Source organism: Candoia aspera, chromosome 2, assembly GCF_035149785.1.
Source record: "Candoia aspera isolate rCanAsp1 chromosome 2, rCanAsp1.hap2, whole genome shotgun sequence".
Taxonomy (NCBI): Eukaryota; Metazoa; Chordata; class Lepidosauria; order Squamata; family Boidae; genus Candoia; species Candoia aspera.
The window spans coordinates 202,848,928-202,874,868 of record NC_086154.1 but is presented as its reverse complement, the minus strand read 5'-3'; the positions used below and the strand labels follow the sequence as shown (position 1 = coordinate 202,874,868).

At 38.7% G+C, this 25,941-nt stretch overlaps 1 protein-coding gene and 1 long non-coding RNA gene across 2 annotated transcripts; one reads left to right on the top strand and one right to left on the bottom strand.

Annotated features, from left to right (window-relative positions):
- Positions 1-274: 274 nt before the first annotated feature.
- On the bottom strand, positions 275-10,433 carry LOC134491447 (uncharacterized). The gene is made up of 4 exons (XR_010067323.1): positions 9,980-10,433; positions 8,307-8,507; positions 1,302-1,370; positions 275-428 (listed from the first exon to the last, which is right to left on the bottom strand). It is a non-coding gene; the product is annotated as an uncharacterized LOC134491447 (long non-coding RNA).
- Positions 9,275-25,588, top strand: LOC134491446 (fructose-1,6-bisphosphatase 1-like). The gene is made up of 7 exons (XM_063295212.1): positions 9,275-9,554; positions 14,337-14,499; positions 16,378-16,470; positions 18,572-18,712; positions 20,659-20,796; positions 21,624-21,743; positions 25,226-25,588. Exons 1-7 carry the CDS (start codon positions 9,385-9,387, stop codon positions 25,415-25,417), a joined length of 1,017 nt encoding a protein of 338 aa, XP_063151282.1. The 5' UTR covers positions 9,275-9,384; the 3' UTR covers positions 25,418-25,588.
- The last annotated feature ends 353 nt before the right edge of the window (positions 25,589-25,941 follow it).

Below are 25,941 nucleotides of genomic sequence, written 5' to 3'. Positions count from 1 at the left end.
TAAATGTTACCATCAATCATATGAACACAAGCTGAGATTTTTCAAGTTATTAGAAGGGGAAATGAATGACTAACTGGTTGCTTAGTATTTGAAGTAAATATTTTGACTCCCAGTATGTTTAGGTATGTATAACTTCCAGGTGCATACCAAGAAGTTTGGAATTAAGACATTTAGGCCTTAAAGAACTTGAAAAGATTTGTTGAAGGAAACGTTAAGGTACATGCTAGGGTTGTTATATCATTATAACAGTCAGATTTATATCATATTTGTTTTATATGACAATGAGAATTAACATTTAATAGTTGCTTTCAACATTTTCGGTATTTTACTTATTTTGCTTTGGAAAAGTTTTATCTTCTTTCTCCCTGAAGTTAGTACAATAAAATAAATGATGTTCATAGAGACTTCTGCTTTCATTTTAGATTTTCCTGGAATAAAAATATATGGCATGTGTTATAATGAGACAAGCTCTGAAGAAGCTCATACATTATTTCTGTAAAAATGTTTTGACATATATTGCAAGACACAAAAATAAGACACACACACAAACACACACACAAACTAAGACACTGTCATGGTACCTACCGCCTAACAGCCTAACAAATCACCATAGTATTCAAGTCTATTTCATCAAATGCCACAGAAAAAGTATACTAAGAATCAATAACTAAATTTGCATATTATCAGAGCTTCTAATTTATCTCTTATTGTAATGCTTAAAGACATGGGCTAGCCTTACCACCAAGCAAAGTGAAGCAACTGATTGGGAATGTCATAAAATGATAGCATATTTTTTATTATTTAAGTGACTATTATTGTATTTTTACTGCAAGGAAGAAGGAAAGATACATGGGGAATTTTTGCTCAGATGCCAAAGTAACTTGATTCACAAATGGGGCAGGCAACAAAGTATCTTAGGCTATAGGTATCTCTTCGAGTTCTTGGATGGTTTTTTCCCCCCTCTTAACTCTGCTTTTTTTCTTTTTTTCTTTTTAAGGACTTGTCCTGAGTCCTTTATTTAAAGCTGGAAAATTGGTGTTTTACTACTGTAGAATATCTAATTCTGTGTATTTTTCAGAACCAGCATTACTTCTTCTTTTTTTAAAAAAAAATGATGTGTGATAACAGGCATAGGACAGTCTAGTGATGAAAAGAAAAAGGGTTAGCATGAAATGTTACATTTTGGGAAGAATCTTATTAGAATGAAGATAAATTATGTTCTATAATCTAGTAAAAAATGGAAAGTCACATATCTAGCTGTAACAGCACAACTATTCAGTGAAATATTGTAAATTACTTACTTTGGCATCAGGGGTACATTTTCTCCCATCTTTTTATATTTTTCTTTCATCCTTTCCTCCAATTCTGTTCTAATCAATTAAAGAAGATTAAAGCATCATTTTAAAAGGGCACAATATGAGCCATTTAACATGCTCAGGATTTTTTTTCCCCATAATTTTATTAAAGATTATATTATACAGATAAAACTAATGCAATAAAATGCTCAGAATTTGTAATGCCTCAAAAATTATTTTTGTTTCTATTCTACGTGAAGAAGTATATTCCTTCCCCAAGCAGTTGGCAAGGATGTTGCAAAGACTGGGCATTCTGAGCATATCAAAGCTTCTGATCAGTTTACATGTGCAACAGAATAAAGCGACTAAATCCAGCCTGAGATGGTAGACTGTACCATGTCATACAGAAATTTGGAGATTTGCCATTTAAAAACAATATTGTTCTTCCATATAAAACAAGCAAAACAGATGTCTCTTTAGTTATGAAAAGGTGCTAATCCAAATCACTGCCCACAATATATACAAAGAAGGATTAAAATGTATTGTTCCCAACAGCATTATGGAGTTGTACAGTCCATTCTATTTTTTCAGAACCCTCCTACCTCATTCATATATGTGCAGTGATTGCTGAGCCCCATAAACCATGCTCAACTTTATACTGCAATAGGATAAAACATCTTAAACTATTAATTAAACTTAACTACATTTGATTTATTTTATATAATTTATGTTCAGATGGTGATGATGATGATGATGATTATCCAAGGTTTTTTGGTATGGCAGCCAGCGTGCTAATAACTACTGGGATCACCACTGCCAGTTATGCCATAATCTTTCAACTTCGATTTTCAGATCTTGATACTTTGTGGTCTTCTCCAATTCTTTGACTTCTATTCTAGAAGACACATCAATTATCCACACTTTCTTCTTTTCAACCAAAGTTAAATCTGGTGTGTTATGCACCCAGACTTTATCAGCTTGTAATCAGAAATCCAACAGTATTTTAACCTGCTCATTTTCAACTACTTTTTCAACCATACTTCCCACCAATTTTTCATTACTGGCAAATGATAATTTTTACAGTCGTTCCAGTGAATCACTTTGGTGACTGTGTTATGTCATTGTTTATTATTATTATTGTTGTTGTTGTTGTTGTCTAATAATGCAGGCACACCTAACAGAACAGTATCAACTTGGCCTGTTTGTGCTTTTCTGTATGAAAGAGGAGAAAATCTCAAGGGAGCATTTAAAACATTGGGACTTCCACTAAAACAGGGTTCCTCAACCTTGGTAACTCTAAGCTGTGCGGACTTCAACTCCCAGAGTTCCCCAGCCAGCTTTGCTTGGGGGAGTTGAAGTCCACACAGCTTAGAGTTGCCAAGGTTGAGGAACCCTGCACTAAAGCACTCTGAAGCATGTATGTGTCACATGGCAGTTCCAAGACGTGCTGGGAGGGAACCTTCTACTTTGCAAAGGTCCTAGTGATGCAAATAGTAGCTAAAATTAATTCCTACAAGCATTTGTTCTGCCATAGATCCACAGGGAACAAACCCAAATTCTTTTTAATTCTTGAATAGGAGCACTCAACAGTACTGGGACAATTCACACCTGTTAAGTGATCATTAATCAAGTGATGCAAAAGCCAGGTTCTAGAGTTCTTTCAGATGGAGCCCACTCCTATGGGCTCTATCATATGCTATGGGACAAAATCTCAAACGGCCATAATCCATGAGTCACAGTTGAAAAGGGGGGTGGGAGTTAAAGCCATACGCTCAAGTCTGTTGAGATACGGATGTACTGTAGCTAAAGTTATTTTTAATATCATAAGGTATTTCCATACTGGTGACTTACTGCATCCCTGAAGTTATACAATGCCTGTCTAATTATTGTTTCCTGGGGACAATGATGGTTGGATGATTCTAAATGTCACCAGTGGGAAAATAATTTATAATACCACAAAATGTATCTGGGAATTTTCTTCCATACCTGCTCATAGGCCAAAACAAGTATGAAGATGGAAGTATGGGGATATATTACTATCTCCTTGCAAATGGTAGAAGAATAGGGAATGGAGAGAGAATTTAGTATATATATTTTTTACCGAATTGTAACTTTAATGTCTTTTTAAAAATACATGTGAGAAAGAATAAGGTGATTTTCACTGGGAATGAGACATAGGATAAAAGATAAAATCTCTTTCCTTTAACTTTGATTTTTTTTAGTGATGCATATAGTGTGTGTGTGTGTGTACAAGAAAGAGGGGGGATATATATAATTTTTTCCACTAAAAATCAAACTCAGCAGGAAGGAGATTTTATCTTTTACCGTCTATCAAAATGGTATATACAGTTTACCTTTTCTTAAGCTCTCAGAGCAGAGAGATGCAGGTATTACATTATGTCATGCCCTCAGTGTCAAGGGTTTTACATCACTTCTACCCATACACAGGAGCATGACATAATATAGCAATTGTATTTCTCTGCTCTGAGAGTGTAAGGGAAATTGGGCTGTATATACCATTCGGATAAATTCTATAAATCTCTTCCTGCACCTCTTGAGTGCCAGAACCTGGATAGCTACAAAAACAAATGCAATGTACTTAGTTATCTAAAGAACTCAAGTCCATGAGTTCAAGTCTCAGTAGAGAGTTTGAACACCACAGTGTAACATCTGGCTATGTATGTCTGATGATTCCTAATAAGGATAAAACTGGTTGCATAGTGCCTACCTCCTGGTGTATCTTTACCTTATGCCGCATTTTATCTTTTACCTTATGCCATTCATTCATCTGCATGTTCTTGTGTGTGTGTGTGTGTGTATGGCAAAAGTATGGAAGTGGTTAGCTATTGCCTTCTGTGATGATTTTTCAACTTCCCCGTCTAACTAAAAGCACTGGGGTTTCCTGGTGATCTCCCAGATTAAAACTGCTTAGCTTCTTTGATGAGCTAATGTTGCTAGGTGCTGCCATCTGCTGTAGAAATAGTTAAATTTCTCCCATATGCTAATACAAATTGTTCAACGTGCGCATCTGTTTAGAAAAATGTGAGACATATGTCTATGTATAATGCAAGAATGCCTTGGTGTGTGTGTGTGTGTGTGTTTGCATGCTTATGCACACTTTGTGCACAAAATATATTACAGCCCTTGACTAAGTCTCTCATGCTAATAGATGTATCTTGCTCCCTATGTAATGCTGGATCTTGAGCGGGATACAAAATATTACTGTCTTTAAAATGTGCAAAGATACTCTTCCTGTGTGCACATATATTTATAGCAAAATGTAATGATGGACACTTTGCTTATTATATTGGTAAATAAATGATAAAACAAAGGGAGCAATGGTATTACTTTTTCAGTCTTAAGAAGGCCACACCCATATTTGCTCTTTTCCATTCCTTTCCTGTCTATCTCTGAATTACAAAATAGTGCATTGTTAATCCTTCTTTATAATTTATACAGAAGTGATACAATGAAGATCAAGAAAACCACATGTTAAGTGTTTGTTGAGAAGTCAATTAATTTCCCCAGACTGCACATATTTTACTTATTTTTATTAATTTATTTTTAGATTTTTTTAATCCCACCTTTATTATTTTTATAAATAACTCAAGACAGGGAACATACCTAATATCCTTCCTCCTCCTTTTCCCCCCACAACAACCCTGTGAGGTGAGTTGGGCTGAGAGAGAGAGAGACCGGCCCAAGGTCACCCAGCCGGCTTTCAGGCCTAAGGCGGGTTACCATAACTCATAGAACTGGGATACACTGGAGAATCACACCGATGCAAAAGTTCTGTCCTAATTCACTCTGGCTTTTCAGTACTGAAGTTGTATTTGAGACTGCTGTTTATAGTTAAAGAGATTTTCAGGTTGGCTGAACTCCAAATAAAGAGATAGTTAATGAAATTTAAAAACAAATCGGGGAGATCAAGCATTCCAGAATTGTTTGGAAACAGGAAGGAAGGAAGGAAGGAAGGAAGGAAGGAAGGAAGGAAGGAAGGAAGGAAGGAAGGAAGGATAAAAGCCCTATGTGAAAATAGTATTTGGTTTATTTTTATTTTAAGAACATTATTAGGCATCGAGGGAATGGCTGGTGGCCAAAAAAGCACTCAAGTGTAGCTTTTTATTCCCCTTTTCCCTTTGTAGTTTGGCTTTTTTTTTCTCTTCAATTTTAGTCCTTAGTGGAAATGCTAAGAGACCAGGATGTATTACAATTATTTCTACTGTCTTTATTCCACTCTACTTCAGTTTTAAGAAGCAGAGTATTAAGCTGCTAGCTTAACTAGATTTATTCCAGAGATTTATTTCAAAGCACTCAGTTTTAGCCAGCACAAAACTTCTAATTCAGTATATATGTATGTAATGAATTAACACGTTTTGAATTATTGACCAAGATTTATTTCAAGAATGAAGCCAAGCCTGTGTATACATTAATATGCTTGCCATTTTGTATGCTTTCAATACTGTTAAAAGCATTTTGTACACGACTAAAAAGTCCACTCTAACCAAATTATATAAATATGCCATAACAATTTTCTTTTAACATTTACTTAAGAAATTAACTCTTTCTAACAAGTTCTAAATAGATTTAAATTTCTTGTTATCTGAACACGCTTGATCATCATGCAAAAGACTGCAAATATTGTTAAAAACAAGGCAGGCATGTGACATTCGCCTTTCATATAAAGCATTTCATCTACTTCTAATGGCAAAGCTAGGCAGCAAAGAAACCAGAGGCTCAATCCCATGCTTGCTTACTTAGAAATCAGTCTCATGGAATTCAGTGGATTTACTCCTTGATAATTGTTGCAGCCACATCTGAGAATGCCCAAATTGGGATACGCAATTGCAAAGATTTTGAAAAATTGGGGAGAAGAGAATTCACATATATTGTCCCAGCCTTTCTTGAGAAGCAGTTTAGTCATTATAATGTACTTGTATAATAGACTGTATTTAATGTTGCAGTACAGTTTCTATAAATTTCTCCCTTTCAGCATCTTAAATTAAACAGGAATAAGGAAAATGATAGTAATTCATTGCTGTTAATGGCCTTTTCATATTTCTGCATTCATATATATTCAGGTTATAAAGTAATCCCATCTATGTGTTCACTTTAGTAAAAAAAAAAAAAAGATGTCTAACCCAGCTTTTAGAACACATGGCCTACATGAGCTGGCTGTTTACAAGGTTAGAATTAAAAACTTCATAAGTATAACAAATATGTAGTTTATAATTTCAAAATATTCAGTGAACTACTAACAGCTAAAATCTTTCCAAAAGAATATAGCATATCAACCCAAATTTGAATAGGTATAAAAATATATTAAGTGTGCAATTCCCAGGAAGGGAATTCAAATGGTATGGGGCCACTACTGAAATATCTGTACCTGACTTTCTGGGTTCACACAATTCTGAACCTTAAACTAATCACTGTGAATAGGCTTGCATAATAGAGAAGGCTAAAATGTAGTTGGTTGGTTTGTGGTTCAATATATTAAGGTAACCATGCCGTTTCTCTTACCTACCAATCTAGCCACTTTGATGGATGGGCCAGAGTATGGGGCCTAAGATGCAGATCTTAACTATTGGATAGACTTATAGAGGTAAAGTCAGTCCTAAAACCTAAACCCTTTAGAGTTTAAAAGGCCAAAACCAGTAATTTAAATCAGTCCCTAAAACAACTAAACGACCACTGTAATTGGTGTAAAATTGGTGTAGCATTTTGTTCCTATATGAATTACAATTTCCAGTCTTCAAAGAAAAAGCCTTGTAAAATCCAGTTGAACTGAATATAAACAAACATGTTTATGTCAATAGTTCTCTTTCTTTAGACAATTTCCTGGTAGATATCTTCTAAACCAGCAGAATTAATAAAATTCCTGTAGAATGACGCCACTCAATGATTCTGCAGTATGATCCTTCTTATTTGTGAGTATATGTAACTGTACTCTCTGCTACTTATGCATTGAAATATTAGCACTGACAGTTGTTATATGTGGCCTATCTTTAAAGCAGATGCAATTTATCAATATATTTCTGTGGTTAAACTTGCCAAGGGTTATGAATGGTTTCCAATATTAACCAACATTTTTTTTAAAAAAAGTTTGATTTTATCTTTCCTTTATTTCTTCTGGAACCTTCTCAATAATCCTAGCAAACTGTATGCCATGCTTTCAAATTAGTAAGGCTGCTATTTATTTATTTATTTGTTGGATTTATACACTGCTTCAATCTAATTGACAATGAATAATAATAATAATAATAATAATAATTATTATTATTATTAAGAGTCCCCCCGTGAGGGGGAGATAGGTGGTGAATAAATATAAACAAATATAAATAAAATAATAATAATATAGAACTATAATAAAACTAAAACTTACATGGATGGCTCCAAGATCAGTTCTGAGATATCCTCCAGAAAAGCCAAGTCTTCAGTTTTCTGGAAGGCCACAGAATCAGGGGTCCTCCTTACCTTCAAGGGTAAGCTGTTCTATAGCAGGGAAGCCCATACAGAGAACTCCTTCCTTCATGTCCTCTCCTCTCATACCTTCTGGTTGGTGGGTCCCTAAACAAGTATTCTCTGATTGTCCAGGCTAACAGGGAAAAATGGTCTCTCAGATACTCGGCCCCAAACCATTAAGGGCTTTAATGTAGTGACCTGCATCTTGAATTGTATTCAGAAACGTATTGGTACCCATGCACTTCTCAAAGTTGCACTTCTCACAGCAGTGGTATAATGTGACAGTATTGAGGCTGACCACTAAGTGTGTGGACCATGGACCAGCTAAACTTTTTGGGTAGTCTTCAAAGGCAGCCATCCATCATCCATCCATCCATCCATCCATCCATCCATCCATCCATCCATCATCTATCACATTTATATGGCTGCCCAACTCAGATAACATGGCTACTCTGGGCAGCGTACCAAGAGAGAGGAGAAAAAGAGAAGGAGGCAGAGAGAATAATTGACTGACAAATACAAAAAAGTACACATAGCATTAAAACCTACTGAAGCAATGAAATGGTGATCAGAAGTAGAATATGCTGTAATTCTTCAGTTGGAAATCTCATCCTGGGGAATGAGAAGGCCTGCGGAAATTATGAGAGTGAGCAATGTGGCTTCTGTCCTGTGCTTGGCCCTGAATCCAGACTGGAGATTGAGATAATCTGTATCCTCCAGACCTTTGGTAACAGTAGTCCCACAGTTTATCTATAAATTCCACAAAAAGAGAAGGTGGGATTTAGGATGTTGTTCCACTGGGCTTCTTTAGGAGTGGAAGATAGCAACTCTTTCAGGGGTGCTGAATCTTCCCTTCTTCCAAAGAAAATGTGGGGGCGCGGAATCCACGTTTGCCCCGGGTGACACAGACACTAGTTGCGGGTCTGGGAGGCTGCACAACATGCCAAGCTTTGTTAGTATCAACCTTGGTTACGTTTTGCGGCTCAGTGTATGGTGAAACCCCGGCTCATTTGATGAGCTAATTCAATGGAGTATGTGAACCCAGAAAAATCGGTTCATCCAGTAACCAAGTTAAATATGTTGTAAGCACTTCTCACCACTTGGGATAGTAGATATAACGATGCATGGCTGGCTGGGGAATTCTGGGAGTTGAAGTCCACATATCTTAAAGTTGCCAAGGTTGGGAAACACTGTTCTGGGGGCTATGATTAGTCCTGTTCCGCTCTTCCCTCTTTCCCGCGTCCTTTCTCCGGGCGCGAACTCCCAACGATCAAAACGCTGCAACAGCAATTACTCTGCGAAAGCAGCGAAAGTTCCGTGCTCCCACTGCTCTGAATTGGGCGGCCAGGACGCGACAGTTCCCCACCACACTTCAGGATTGGGCGGCTAGGGGGAGGAGGCAGCGCTCCACTCCTCTCCTCTCACCCTTTGCCTGCCGGCGGAGTGGGCGCTAGTTCCGGGTAGTAAAAGAGGTGGGCGTGGGAGGTGTCGGGACTGCCTCCGCTGTCACCAATCGCTCCCTCCCCTTTCAAAAGGACGCGGATCGGCCACCGCTTCCTCCTGTTCCTCCTCCTCCTCCTCTTCCAGCGCCAACACCACAACTGTTGCCGCTGCTCTCGGTGTCATCATGACAGACCGATCCACTTTCGACACTAATGTGACCACGGTGACCCGGTTCGTGATGGAGGGAGGCAGGAAAGCGCGGGGCACGGGAGAGCTCACTCAGCTGCTGAACGCGCTCTGCACGGCCGTCAAAGCCATCTCCACCGCCGTGCGCAAGGCGGGCATCGCCAACCTGTGAGTTTGCGGAAGGCCTCTCGCCGAGAAGGCGAGCCGCCGCGGCCCTGGGCATGAGACTCGCCTCCTCTTGAGTTTCTCTTGAGACCCGGGCAGTGCCCCCCTCCCCCCTTCCTCAGACTGAGTGCATCCAGGACAGGATAGGAGTTTGTCTAGTCTGACTCTGCTCTGCCAGGTGTCAGCAGGAGCCTGGAGTCTGCTAGATTACTCAGAAGGCAGATGCTGGAAACCAAGTGAGGCAGGGGTTGTTCCTGCCTGTTTCTCTGCCTGGAAAAAGACAAGGCCCCTGAGCTGTTTGTTACCTTTCCTTCCTCAGTCACTCAATTTCGTTCAGTCACTCAGTTTCCTTCTGCCCACTCTTCAGATGGAAAATGTGGGGCTCCGAAAGCAGCTACTGGAATTGCCAGACTTTCACCCCTGCATACCTTTGCTGTGTGTGGCTGGTCCTTCCTGATCTTTATCTTGAGGAAGATGTGTTGGTGACCCCTTCCGTTGCCCACCTGGACTCTTCCCCTGGACAGCGAGACCTGGGAATTAGCCCCATCAAACCCACTCTTACCCACCAAGCCACCCAGAAAGGGCAAGGTGACTAAACAGAGCCGGTTCTCTTGCGCAGTGCCCAAAGGGGGAGGCCCCTCAGAGAAATAGAATATGCAAGCAGGCTGGCAGCCATCCTTGGCCAGGCCCTCCTTACTCCTGAGAAAGAAAGCCTGTGACTGCTTCACGCACACCTTGTAGTATGCAATATTGTGGATAGTTTGATTCTGCCTTGGTTTGATGTGTGAATTCAGCTGCTGTGATTTGTAAATAGTGGTTTGCAGCTTGATGTTACATATGTAACTAGGCAGTCATGGCTTATGCAACAAATGATTAAATAACTATGCCTGAGTACAATATATGAATTCTTTGGGGAGCAGCCGCCTTCTTTCTTGGTCTCAGAGTGAATCTTGCCTTTAATTGCTCAACCTGCTTCTTTCTCTGGATTAAGCTTGATGGATTTTATTACCACAACATGCAGCTATATAAATCTTGTCTTCCATGTCCACTGTCTAGAGAGAGCAAGTGTGTGGCCAATTAGGCTGCTTGTATTCTCTCCCAGGATGTACCTGTCTTCCCACATGATTTTGAAAGAGAGAGTATCTGCATGTGATCCACTATTACTTGTCCCCTCTCATTGGTCTCCAGGGTTTGGCTGACAAAGTGACGGGGAATACAGGTGTGGTGCCCCAAAATATGTCCCCATAATCTATTCTAGGGCCTGATGTCTGAATACTCCTCCCTTAAATTCCACTCCTGGGATTCTATTGCTAACTAGGATCCATCAAAATGAAAGCTAATGCAGCCTAGTTTATTATTTTATTTATTATTTCGATTTCTATTACCGCCCATCTCCCCCCAAGAGTGGGGAGTTGAATGACTTCTCAGAATTTGGAGCCAAGTCTTCAGCTGGGCCTTTCTGGAGTTTCAACCAGGATTTATGTGTTGTCCTCTGATTTGCTGTAGGTTACTATTATGTGTTGGAATCCAGCCTTTCTTCTTTTATTTTGCCAAAACTGTATAATTTTTGTAATTGTTAACTTTGCTGGGATATTAGCTATCCTATCTTGTCCTCCTGTAATTTGAAGGTATTGGGCTAGGGATGATGAGCACTGTAGTACAGATCTCCAGCAGACTATAGGCCATAGAAAGCTGCCCTTTCTCATGTAACTCTTCAGTCTATTTTCACTGAAGGGAGTAGAAGAAGAATGGATTCCCACATATTTTATGAGCATGCATGTGACTTTTGGGTACAAAAACCAAACCGTTAAAGTGATTTCCTGTTAATGAATCAGTATTCAACATATTAGATATACATGACACTAGAAAATCAATTTCCTATATATTTAGCTTAAATCAGTGTACAGGTATTTCACAGCAGTAAGTCCTATTCATTTAACTGAGGGTTGCTCACCAGTAAATAGATGTACGATTGCATTTTTGGTCTTGTTCTATCCTCCTTTTAGTCTGGAACATTTAGTAATTACGAAAACAAGTTCAGTTTAAGATAGAAATTGGTTGATGTTACTTCAGAACATTAGAAAAAAGGACTCTACTTGAAAGGTTTTGATCAATAGAAGGATCTCCCCCCAGCAGTCTTTGGGGGCACAAAGTAAACACAGTAATAGTAACTTTGAAGTGTGTGTAAATGCCCTGTAATTGTGTTTATTGTCTTAGAAGTGATATGATATGATACAAGTGGAGCCATTTAATACCATCTCCACAGGAAGTGGCAAAATGAAGAAACTGCTGTTGCCCGCCTGATGTGCACATCTATGTGGACATACTTTGTATTTCTTAACAAAGTACTTTACTTATGTTTGCCATTCTTCCAGTGCAGTCAGCTAATAAGCTAAGTTGAGCCATCAGATAATAATTGACTACTGTGTGATCCTCTTATCTGGTAAGGTTTAGTTAATGTATGATTCAGATAACATCTTGGTGAAGTTTTTTACTATGAGCTCCTGAAGAATATTCCCTTATCTGCATGTATGTGTGGACAGCATGATCTTATTTGGATATGAATTCATATGAGTACAGAATTTTAAATATTCTAAATGTTAGGTTCTAGAAACCTAATGTTTACAAAAAGAATTTTCTGAAAAAGAAGCAAAAGCTAACAAGGAATTGCCTTGTTAGCTTATTTGGACAGCAACGCTGCCTTGGAGCAAGATGGTATTTGCAGTCCAAGGTACACCATACAGCATCACTGTGCCTGTTGCGGCCACACAGCTAGCTTTCCCATTACATTTAGCACTGAGATGGACTGAAAGGACCAACCTCTCCCCCCTGCCCAACAGATTCAGCCCATGTTTGAAAGGCTTACATCATTTGGCAGCTAATGACAAGTTACTTTGTCCCATTGATTTTCACCAGAAAGCAAAACTTGGGCCCACTCTTAAAAGAAAGAAAAAAAAAAGCTTACCTGGTTGAATAACAGCCAAAACTGTATAAGGGTGGTGGGCTGGGGACTACCAAATATATCTCTCTGTCCATCTCAGCCTTTACCACTCTGGCACATTCCACATTTTGTTCAAGCTGCAACACTGGATTCTTTTCAGGGCAAGAAGGGATTTTTTAAAAAAAATCTGTTCAATTGTGTCTGATTCTCGGAGACTACCTGGAGATATCCATGCAATTTTCTTGGCAAGGTTTTTCAGAAGTGGTTTGCCATTGCCTGCTTCTTAGGGCTGACAGAGAGTGACTGGCCTAAGGTTACCCAGCTGGCTTTGTGTCAGGACAAACACTTTGTGTAAGGCTGGACTGGAACTCCTGATCTCCTGGTTTCTAGCCTGATGCCTTAACCACTACACCAAACTGTCTCTCAAGAAGGGAATAGTTCTCACCTTTTTTTAGCTATGCTCAGATAATTATAGTGAACATTTTATGTACTTATGGCTCTTGCAATTTTCATCAGTTTCTGAAGAAATATATAAAAGATATAAATGAATAATTCTGGTGGTCAGGGAAAGTTGTAGATAATGTGGTGCCATCCTGATATCAAAACTTCTAGAATTCCCACTTGCATAATGCTGAGCATTATTATTTTCTTGGAGTATCATAATTAAGCTATCAGTTGTTCTAATACATATAGAAGGCACCAGTTGAAGAAAGTTGGTCTAAGATGTTAAAGCAAAATTAAAACAATTAAAGCAAAAATTAAGAGTGCCATAATGACATTTTGAGGGTTACAAATGAAACATGAATGTGGAAATATGAACATAGTCAGATAGTAGTCTATAGCTGCATTCAGATATCATGTTAAGCCATAGTTTTGTATAAGAATGACTCACAGTCATCAACAAGAAAATTATGAAGAGGAAAGGTTTGCTTCTAATTTTGATTATGTTATTGTCATGCTCCCAGATCAAACGTTCCCAAAACATCTGATCCGACTCGCATGCATGAATGGAATCAACAAGGGTCGGGATTTGTGAGTCAGTAGAAGTGGGAGGGGAGACAAGCCAGGAGTGTGAAAGCATCTTGTTTGGACTATCTCTGGCATCCAAAGTCAACCGGCAGAGCCGTTGCAGACATCTGCACAGAACTGAACGGACTGGCATGGAAAGGGGGGCTGCATACCGAAGAAGGGCGATGGGGTTGAATTCATTGGGCTGTTTAACTTGGGGAAAGTGCGGGAACTTCTATTCACAACCTTTTCCCTGTACGGCACACTACACTCCATTAAAGAGATTTCTACTTAATCACGTACGAATTGCATTTAATGGTAAGCTGAGTAGGCAGTCATCACAGTTATCCAAACCTGGAAAACTTAATCTTAAATGTGGTTTGTCCAAAATAAATCACATTGAAGCCAAGTGGCTTCATGTGGAATTTGGCTTGTTTAAGCAAACCATACTTAACACTACAGTCCAAAAGTTTAGATGACACACTAAATTGAATTAACATTAGTGGAAAGGGGAAGCTTCTGAAATGTCTGTACTGGAGGACAGAAAATGGGAGTACGTAAAACCCTGAGTGTATTGAACAGTTTCTCTTCAAGATAAACTAGGATCAGTGTGATATCTGAATATGCATTACATATTCTCATTTAGAACCCCAGGAAATAATGTCAAATGTAACCCTAATTGGGGGTGAGGGGGAGAGAGACTAAAACCTGTGAAATCTGTGTGAGATATTAGAATCACAATTAATTTTAAAGTGGCTGAGTGCTTCATTTATTTAAAACACACACACGTTTCCCAAAAGATCATATTTTCTGATGATCTTTTTTTCTCCTTTCAGCTATGGAATTGCTGGCTCTACCAATGTGACAGGAGACCAAGTAAAGAAGTTAGATATTCTTTCCAATGACATGGTGGTCAACATGCTCAAGTCATCGTTCACAACTTGTGTTATTGTGTCAGAAGAAAACAAAGAAGCAATCATAGTGGAAGATGATAGACAAGTCAGTATCTCTGATAAACTCCCCAGTGCTTGCTTTCAAGGCAGCATTGAGTAACAACTAGTGTTTAAATGGGTAAAGTTTAACCCAACATGCTGACTTCAAAGACCAAAGAGCAGTACCCTCTAAAGACCAAAAAGAAAAAAGAAAAGAAAAAAAAATAGACTCAATTGGCAATGAACCTAAACCAGCTTTCACCAAGCTTAAGTCATATATTGACTACAACTCATGCAATACTCAGCCCAAATGGCCAATATCTGGAGGACACTAGGTTGGCAAAGACTGCCTTAAATTTCACAGGGCAACTTTATGGTTCCTTTGTAATGCTAATCCAAGGGCAAAAGGGAGGGATCAAAGAGCAGAAGGTGATCCTATATAATCAATCTCCCTGAAAATGTCTCCAGGTGTTATTTTAATCCAGACATGGGCAGCCATAGCTACAATTTTTTCTGTTACTATTTTCAGCCATTAAGGGTCTCCATTATGGCAGCCAACATTTTCAGCAACTTGTTTTTTTCCTAGGCGGCAGCAGGGGGAAGGGAATAGATGTTGGCAAAAAATGTAATTGCAAATCCCCACTTTGCTGCAGGATTGAGAGCATGATTGTGTGAGACCCTGGGGACCACTGAAATCACAGGTGGACAGTGAGCCATAAGTTCCTTGCCTTTACTTAAACCCTTCTCTTTTGAGTGTGTCAAGCCTGGGAATGAGTTTTGTTGGAAGAATTGATGCATCTTGCAGGATATATTAAGTACCCTTTTCAACCGCCAGTCCTTCTCCACTGCTGCACATTCTCCCACGGAGTCCGGCCAGGAAGAGGGGGGCAACCCGAACTGTGCTCCCTTCTTCTGAGCGGAGGGCTGAGCTGGCCGCCCCCCCTGCCCCGCTTTCCTCGAGCCAGGTCCTTCTCCCCAGCTCCTAATCCCTCTGTCATGCTCATCCTGCTCCTCCCTGCCCCCCCCCACTTCTTCCCTCGCTCCGCTCACCAGCCGGCCGCGGATGCCCTTGGTCTCAGCCCTCCCCGCACTCCCAGTTGCCAACTCATTCTTTTTGACATGTATTGCATGATGCATGTAAAAAAAAAAGGAAAAAGTCTTGCTTTGTGCAGTGTCCATCTTGACTTTTTTGACCCCCTCTAAGACAGTTCTATAGAGGGCCTTCTGTAGGCAGACCTTTTTCTAAACATTGGGCTATTCTGACCTTGACAGTGACTTCTACTTGGCTGGAGAGCTGTATTAGAATCAGAACCTTTTATTGTTCTTCCTACCCCTGCATGCTAACTTTGAGTGGCCCCATGCAGGAGAGTTTTCTAAATGAATTGCCCTTATCCATTTGGGGGTGAGTGTGGTTCTGTGCTGATTTGTTTAGAAGTCTAGAACGTTCAACAACTAGGTTTGTTCACAGTCTGTGAGGTAATAAAACATCTGAGATGTAGATTGTGAAATGACAACTTACAGAACATTCCTTCAGATTTTGTGGCTGAAATAAGCTTCTTTATATGGTATCTACAGTTTTTTGGATTTTGTAAGCTATCCAGAGTCTTCTGGAGTGGGTGGCCATAGCAAATCCAATAAATTTAATTAACTTCAAAGCCCAAATGGGTTTTTTTTCAAGCAAGCAACTCTGAATAATTTTTCCTTTTGAGAAATGTGTGGCTACCTGATCAGTTCATGATTATGACATTTCTTCCTCATTTATAGTTTAGAGTCCATCAGCCTGAGGCCAGTTAATAGTTCAGACCTTTCATTTTAGATAGGTAAAATGGGAAAAGTTACCTACTTTCTCCCCAGAGTTCAATCAAGTTCAATCAAAATATTTAACAATAAACCAAGCATGAGTTTTTGTACTTTGGAAAGTTATTCAAATACTCTTCTCTTGTAGGGTAAATATATTGTCTGCATCGATCCACTTGATGGCTCTTCTAACATTGATTGCCTTGTTTCTATTGGAACCATTTTCGGTATCTATAGAAAGGTAAGATATATTTAATGGCTGCTAAATGTGGAAGAGGCGGAGGAGGACTACTTTTATATTAGAGTACACTTGTGACCAAATTTCTGATTATGTTACTGTTAAAGTTTCTCAAATCCAAAAGTAGCAGTGATAAGTTTTAACTGAGGGCATAAATACTATGATAGAGTTCACACTCTAGCCATGTTTTATTCCCTAAACAACTGTTGATTGGATTCACCCATCATACTTAGTCAAAACCACCCAAACTATATTATCACTTAGTTTGATGCATGAATCCAGAATTCTAGAAACAGTGAATTGGAGTCCTGTATAGGTGGGTATTCCTGAAGAATATGTAATGACTTTTCACCTCCAGTCCAGTATTAAGAGCCTGTACTTACTGATTCCAGCACTTCACAGTCTTATGTGAAAGCAGGGTTTAATAATTCAAGCCTGAGTTGCTACTACGTTTGAAAAATTCCATATGTGATAGGAAGACCATAGCTGGGTTTACATACCATGGTGTGTAAACACAGTGCCTGGGTCACAAAACATGCTAATCCAAAACCAAACTATCTAAGTTATGCTGTTGTGTAGTAAATGAACTCCATCTGTGTTTAAGCAGATACAATTTTTCTTTAGTTAACGTGAATTGGGGCTATTTATTTGCATGAGTCAGGCCTATAGGATGTAATGATGTAAGCAGCCTTTTCAGAAGGGGGAAGTGATCTTGTAGCATGAAAAGCAAACTCATAGTGTAAACCTCCAAGCAGCTGGACTAATAGGTTTGGTTAATTCCTGTAGGGATCTGATTTGCACAGTGTGACAATAAATATATTAAGAGTACATACCATTCAATAGGCAGGTGACCTGATTGACAAAACCTGAAATTCTGGATGAACGTGTATTTAAATACATATATTGATAGTCTTTAAAGATAACACCCTACTATTTGTTTTCATTATTCATTATATTGTAGAGTATACATTCAAGGAGAGCCAGTTTGGTGTAGTGGTTAAGGCATCAGACTAGAAACCGGGAGACTGTGAGTTCTAGTCCCGCTTTGGGCACGAAGCCAGCTGGGTGACCTTGGGCGAGTCACTTTCTTTCAGCCCTAGGAAGGAGGCAATGGCAAACCACTTCCGAAAAACCTTGCCAAGAAAACTGCAGGGACTTAACCAGGCAGTCTTCGAGAATCAGGCACAATTGAACGGATTTTAAAGAAAACACTTAAAAGAGTTAAAAATATTCAAAAGAGAAAAATAAGGAGAAAACTTTAGGTTGAAAACATAGCTAATAGCAATTTTCTTTTTTCCTCCTGTCTTTTTGTAGAGTGGTGGTGGTGGAGGACTTACTGGCTTCTCTCCATACAGGGAGGGAATGTTTAATAGCTTCTTTTCAGATTCTATTTTACCTTTTATTTAAAAATCAATAATAAACTCTCCTTGGCCAATACAGTAATTACGAATTGTGGGGTGGGAGTGGAGGTGGGGAGGAACACTAATGTTGGCATTGTGGTGTTGTACACACTCTGTAGTTGTATAAATAGCTGAGTGAGTGGAGTATGGTGATTATTGGCAGAATTGATTCCATTCAGCTTCTGGTCTAAAGAAGAACGGAACCACTTGGTATCCTTGAGTTCTAAAAGAATTATTTTCAGTTAGGGATAATAATTGTCATATATTCATAAACTATAACTCCCAGCAGCTCCAACAAATGTGGCCAATGGAATGCTGGAAGTTGTGGTTCAGTAACATCTGGAAGTTGTAAGTATTATATACTATATAATTCATAGTATTATGGCCAGCGGGAAGTATGACCAGCATGAGGATTGAGTCAACAGCTGAGGCTGTTTCTTAAGCCTGGGAACCATCTGATGATGGAGCTAAAACTGAAGGGATCACATTTGCCAATGATCAAGATATTTGCTGGCAAAATGGTTGTTTTAGGAGTATCACCAGCATATTTCAAATTATTTGCTTTACTAAGGAGAAAATACTGCCCCTAGTGAACTGAAAGAATCTCAGATTAGCAGTGAAACCATTTCTCATCAGTTGCATAAAATTACTAGTTTGAAACTGTAAATGTCCAAATTCTAAACTTATTTCATCTATTATACAAGGTTTCTCCTGGTGCCCCTTGTGAGAAAGATGCCCTGCAGCCTGGACGCAATCTGGTGGCAGCTGGTTATGCCCTCTATGGAAGTGCTACCATGCTTGTCCTGGCCCTGGAATCTGGGGTCAACTGTTTTATGCTTGATCCGGTAAGTGGTGTCCTAGGAATCCTAAGGCTGATTCTTTTTTGTTTGCAGTCTTGCAATCCTGCCTTTTCAGTCTCAGTTTTTAATATGTGAAATGCAACAACCAGCAATAAGATAAACACTACACTGGAGTTTGCATATTGTGCGTGGTAGATAATGAAGGCAGCTGATGCTTCTGAAAACTGGGTGTGCTTTTTAGAGGTCCAACCCACCTTGTCGAATCATTCTCACATTACTTTTTCTCAGCTCCAACCACCCCCAAATCCTTTAATTTGCTATGATCAAGGGCAACTGTGCACCCCATATTCTGATAACAGATATGGAGATATTTCTTTCTAAATAACAGACATAGCAAATTGTATCTCTGCTCTGCCCTGCCTCCCCACCCTTGGCTCTTTTCTTTTGTAGTTAGACTATTGTAGTACCATGGAAACAGCATTCACATTTTGGGCATCTGCATAAATACTAACACTAGTTTAGAGACTATCCCATCACTCCCCTTAAACCGCTATGATAAGAATAAAAATAAAACGGATTTTGTTAATAACGGTATAATCATTATAATTTTATTATTATAATAAATCAATATCTATTATTATTATTTTATTATAATAATAGTATATTCAGTAGTTTAAGGAATGAACAGTATAAGAGTGCATAAAAGTGATAAATGATCACAGTGAAATTGGGGTTTGTGGGTTTTTTTGTGAAAAAAAGTAATAACTTATAGATTGCAGAATATGCAAGCAAGCCTGCTTAATGTTGTCTTTATATACTGAGTGTTTCCAGCCAAATAATTTTTTGGTTCTAACTGTACAACTTCAAATTATATTTTTCGTACCTGGCATGCAGGTACTCCTGTTCCTGTTTTTACTCAAAATAAACATACAGGATCCAGTCTAGTGGGGAAGAGGCTCCTTTTCCTACAGTATCGAGGGGCCTTATGTCTGCACATAAAGGGGAGAAAAAAACCCTTCATCTAGGTTAGGATCATAGCAGGGATTTATGTCTCCTAACCAATTCTAGGGCTGCAATTTGGACCAGATCCTCATATGTGCTTTGAAATAAGAGAAGAACAAATGAAGTTGCACATTTCTTGTTAAACATAATACATAATTTAACTCTCAGGGTGTGTGGTTTTTGAGCAATCCTAGCATTTCAATGATCCACATTTATGCTGAAGCTCCTTCCAAACAGGACTGCCTTCTGATTATCCCAAAAGTATGTTAACAGATGTTCTTGTACACTTTCAGATGCACTTTGATGTCTTAAAGAGTAAGTGGCATGCTTGTGTGTGTGTAAGGCACTGTGTATACCCTAGACGATTTTCATAAAGGATCTTTGGCATGTTCCTGCCTAGCTCATGCCATGCAATTTGAATTAGAATTGCTTTTTAGAATGTAGAAAGTAAAAATGGATGCCCTTGGTTGAATTTGACCTTATTCAGGTCTAAGACACTGGAGTTTGATACTTTGCATTTCTAAAATTTGGCATGCTCCATTATGTATCCTTCAAGTAGCTGCATCTAACCTGTATTTTCATTTTGTTTCTTTTGAGTGGTTATACTCTTATGCCTTATGTATGTAGTGGTGTTTTTTCTTAAATAATTTTGAAATTATAACCATTGCTTAGGAATGAACTATTTTCAAACATTTTATGATTATATGATGCTGAAAAATATTTTGTAGAATTATTCTAGTTAACAGTAGTTTGTTAACAGAAAATATATTCCTAAATCATGAGAGAATTGTAAATTTGTAAGAAAATTGGAAAGAAGTGGATGATAGCTTTTGACTGGTTATGATATATAAACACTTGAAATAACTTATCCAGTAACAGCTTACCTTGTGATACTTTACAAAAGAATTTTTTAAAATTATACATTCAATTCACTTGGGTGCAATATTATATGCTATTAAAATGTTAATGCTTTCTGTTTTATATGCTAGGCAATTGGTGAATTCATTTTGGTCAATAGGGATGTAAAAATAAAGAAAAAAGGAAATATCTACAGTCTAAATGAGGGATATGCATTGTACTTTGATCCTGCAGTTACGGAATATCTTCAGAAGAAGAAATTTCCCCAGGTAGGTTTTCACATATGTGTGATTCAAAGATATACAGGCAATTTTTAAATTGAACATATTTGGGCTATGCAAAGATTTGATTTGGAGACTGAGTTCAAAGACAGTTTGATCAAATCTCCAAATCAAATTAACTTTATTGACAGTATGATTTGAATTGTCAAATCAAAATGATTTCTTCTGAATCACTCTAAAGCAATGTTTCTCAACCTTAGCAACTTTAAGATGTGTGAACTTCAACTCCAAGAATTCCCCAGTCAGCCTTGCTGACTGGAGAATTCTAGGAATTGAAGTACCCATATCTTAAAGTTGCCAAGTTTGAGAAACGCTGCTCTAAAGATTTGATGGCTTTTGTTCATTCACAGACTTCTTTCCAATCTGAATTGATTCAGTTTTATGATCCTATTCAGAAATTCAAATGGAATTGGTTCAGCAGTCCACAGCACCCGGAGCCCACATTTTACATAATTATGGGTTGGATCTAAACATCCTCTTTTACTCACAATAGGGAACCTGTGCATTAGATCCAGAGGAGTTTCTCTGGAAACAGCACCTTTCAATATAAATCTTTAGATCTAATCCAGCCCTTTTGCTGAGTTTTTTTTGCTCAGTTTTGTAGATGGAAAAGTAGACAGGTTGCTTGAAATCCCTTTGTAGGGAAAGGAGTCAAAATATAGGTGGATTGCTACCTGTGGTTTTGCACTGTCTTCTTTTTCATTGTGAGCAGATGCATTGGGAAGCTGTGTTTGGTAGGCACATAAGTCATCATTGCATAGGGTTGTCTGCAAACCAAGGTTTATCCTAATCTAACATTTTATTTTATTTTTTAGGATGGTAGCTCTCCCTATGGCAGTAGATACGTAGGTTCCATGGTGGCTGATGTGCATCGTACTTTGGTGTATGGAGGAATCTTTTTATATCCAGCCAATTCAAGGACCCCCAAGGGAAAGGTAACACGATTAAACATATGTACTTGTACTTTTGATTTTCCTGGTAGTTTACAGCTGAACCTGTTTATAAATATACATTCAGGTATCCATCCTTGGCATAAAGAAGCTTTCCTTGATAAAACATAGGAGAAATGATATTGCTTCTGGTTCTATAGTTTGGGTGATCTGTTTCCTTACTTTCACTAAGCTTCCCCTGGAATATTTTTGAACTTGGCTTTTTCAGGGTGCAGGACGCAGCACTCTTGGGCAATCAATGATGATAGACTGAGTGCTTTACCAAAATGTAGGGCTGCCTGGGAAAGTGAGTTTTGACAAAATGAAAGTATGATTAAGCAGGCAGCACATAAGTAGGATGCTTATTCTAAATGTTATAAAATAAGCCTCAGTGGACCACATATTCCCTTTTTTGTAAACAAATGTTTAACACCTATGAATTGTGAAAAATACGATATGCAATTGAATAACCTTCCTTTGATCAGCAGGTAGATTTCTCTTTCCTTTGCTTGAAATGTTGCCTCTGATACTTTTAGATGATTTTTTAAGAAGCTTTGGGAAACCAAGGCTACAATCATCTGAGCATTTTCTTAGTACTTGGAATTCAATGTCAAAATTAGATGTGATGCATAAGAAGGCTGAATAAGATGTCCGTGTGTGTAATATGTCACTAGAAAGCATGTAGATGACAATATCGAGAAGAGATGAGGCCAATATCATCCCAAAAAACATCCTTAATTTTTCCCATGCATTCTTGATGCAAAGGTTGCTGTCAGTCTCACAGTCATGCTCTTCTTCCTATTTCCCATCTCCCTGTGGCTTTTTAAATACATTAACAAGCCACCAGAGAGGTGCCTGATGAATTTTCTATGTTATCTCTTTTTTTTTAATCCGTTCAATTGTGTCTGCTTCTCAGAGACTGCCTGGACAAGTCCCTGCAGTTTTCTTGGCAAGGTTTTTCAGAAGTGGTTTGCCATTGCCTCCCTCCTAGGGCTGAGAGAGAGTGACTGGCCCAAGGTCACCCAACTAGCTTTGTGGCTAAGGTGGGACTAGACCTCATGGTCTCCGGGTTTCTAGCCTGATGCCTTAACCAGTAAACAAGCCTTTCTCAACCTTTTGACCCTGGAGGAACCCATGAAATATTTTCCAGGCCTCAGGGAACCCCTGCACATTCAGGCTCAAATATAGGCCAGAAGTTACAAAATTATTATATTTGTTTCATGTGTAGGCCCCTGTGCCTACACATGAAACAAATATATAGGCATTAATAATCAATCCTGGGGGTGGTTAGCGCCCTAAAGAGGCCCCTGTGAATTCCTGAATTTAAATTAAGAACTTATAATATTTCCATATTGGATTTTATATTTTACATTTGTATTTATGTTTTTATTAGGAAGTACTTTTTTAATTGTATTTTAATCTGTATTTATTTTTAGTTTTATTGTAAACCGCCCAGAGTTGCTCTTTGAGTGAGATGGGCAGTGACGAAATTCAAAATATAAATAAATAAATAAACAGTGTTCTTGAACTTACCTCTTTAATGTGAAGTTGCCCGAATTCGAAATAAATTTTTAAATAAATTGTGATCTCCCAGGGAACCCCTAGTGACCTCTTGTGGAACCCTAGGGCTCCACGGAACCCTGGTTGAGACACTCTGCTTTAACCACTACACCAATCTGGCTCTCCATGTTACCTCTAGTTTGGCTCTTAATTCCAAATATATATAGTCCATATCTAAGTACAAATGTGCTGTTTTTAAGTATATGAGTGGAGCGCAGGTATATACTGGGCTGGAGACATATCATATATTAAAAAAAGAAATTGGAAGAGGCATGTGCAAGACACTCCTGGTCTTGGTGTGATTTTGCAGGTGTTGGAATAATAGAAAAAGGCAGCAGTAACATAACTGAGCACACAAGGAGCATTGGTTCCTTTTCCAATGCCTTCATTTCTTTGGAAAATATTGACGCAGACACAGGGACAGGGGAGCCAGGATTGCTCCTACCTGATCCAGTCCTGAACATGCTGCCCTCTGTTCATGAATTGCATATTGGTGGTGATGGAAGGCTGTCATATATGCCTAAAGTGGAATATGTATATGGCACTTTCACACAGCCATCCGAGCATGCTGCAACTATGGCAGCAGTAGTTCTGGAACTCTAGAATAGATGGGAATGATTTGGAGTGCTGGTGGAGACTGATGTTTTAGAAAATCCCTCTGTATAAAAACAAACATTGCAATTAGGAGGCTGGCACAGAATGGGATGGAGCCATTTTTTTCCTGAACGGTGAAGATGCTGGACACATTCACATTAAAAAATGGCACAGAATGTGAAAGTATTAGGGAAAGGTCAAACAGAAATAACATCAGAAATAATTAATCTGTAGTTGAGGCATCCCTGCTTTGATAGCTGGAATTGTTTTAAGGAAGTAAAATATTTTCCTCTCTGCTAAACAGCTGCTACTTTTTTGCTGTTAAAAAAAACACAGAACCCTTTTCTTCTTATTGAGGCTTTGAAATGCCGTTTGAGCATAATATCAGTCTTCAGAAATTGAGAAGTAGCCAGCAAACTCTTGGTCAGTTCTTTCCCAATTCTAGCTGAACTGGGGAAGGGTCCATATTTATTCAGCAGAGAACTTTAATCTCTGAGAATTTTGAAATTTGTTTGCTTTGGCTTGTAAATAAGAGGTGGTTACTCATTCACGCACCCTGTCTCAACAGGACTTTCCATGCCTATTAACCATGTAGTTTCCACTTTTGTGGGTACTTTTGGTTCTATCTTTTTTTAATACGGAATTCAAATAGCATACATCCCCCCCCCCCAAGAATCCTCACAATTGTATGAACAATGGTAGGCTCAAAGATCCAGTGAACTTTCTGGCCAAGGTGAACTGCATCCAATACTATTTTTCTGTGGTGTTCTTCCATTACTTGATGTAGTAGACCAGCTTCTCCCACTGCCTTCCAGATCTGTCAGTAGACAAAGCTTTGGTTGGGTTCACACATCATACTAAGCCATAATTTGATCTGGATTTGGGATTACTGCCATGTATGAACTCACTCAGCCATTGTGGTTTCTAATCTAAAAGTGAAGGGATTTTAATCATGCTGATTGGAGTGGTCTCCAGTCACATTGTGAAAAGAGCAGGCTGGGGAAAGTAGACAAAACCCTGGTTTCCATCCTGAACTGATATTAAATGCTAAACTGTAATGGCTCTTTTAAAATTAGTTTGGTTGTATGTATGTGTGGGTGTGTATACACACACACATGCACAAATATGAGAATCTAGTCCAAACATTTAATTTGTAGTCCAAAATAAACTTTTTAGAGTGGAATTTGCTTCTCAATAAACACAGATAGGAGAGTGCTGAAATAAACTACACAAAGAGTAGGATATCCCTGTAGGAATTGGTAATACTTGTTTGCTGTGTAAATAGAATGCTGACAATGAACCTCTGTCCTTATTGTTCACATCTTCAACTCCAGTTGAGATTGCTGTATGAGTGCAACCCCATGGCTTTCATCATCGAGAAAGCTGGAGGGACTGCAACAACAGGCAAGGAGGCAATCTTGGACATTATACCTGGAAACATTCATGAGCGTGTGCCAGTTGTGCTGGGCTCTCCAGATGATGTGGAGGAATATTTAGCCTTGGTCAAGAAACATTCAGCCAAATGAGGAAGAGAAGACTGCCAAGATGCCAAGAGAAACGCCTTGCCACTGGACCAAAGCCTATTCTCTCCAGTATTTGCTGTGAAGCAAATGTATGGTGTGCTGTAACGTCGTAATGCCCGAAAAGTAAATGCAGTGCTATTTTCAAAGTCCTATTAAAATCTAAACAAAAGGAAATGTTATTTTTTAATCTACTCAGCCCACTTGCATAACTAAAACCTTGAATCATACATCCCAGATTAATGAAATATCGAAGGGACAATCTGAAATCTGTACTGTAACTCACTGTGAATTCATTTATTTGAGAGCGTATGTTTTAAGGTATCCTGTACACTTCATAAACCTCCTAGTTCATCGTATGGGCAACAGTACATTGTCTTGCAAGATAATCTCTACATTAGAAATTCTAATTTGCAGAAAATAACATGAGAATGGTTGAGGTAAACTGGGCTGTGTTTGTGGTTCTGGAATACTGGCCAACTATGCTAAAGTCTTATCCTTAGCATTATCAGGGAGTACTGCATGTGGCA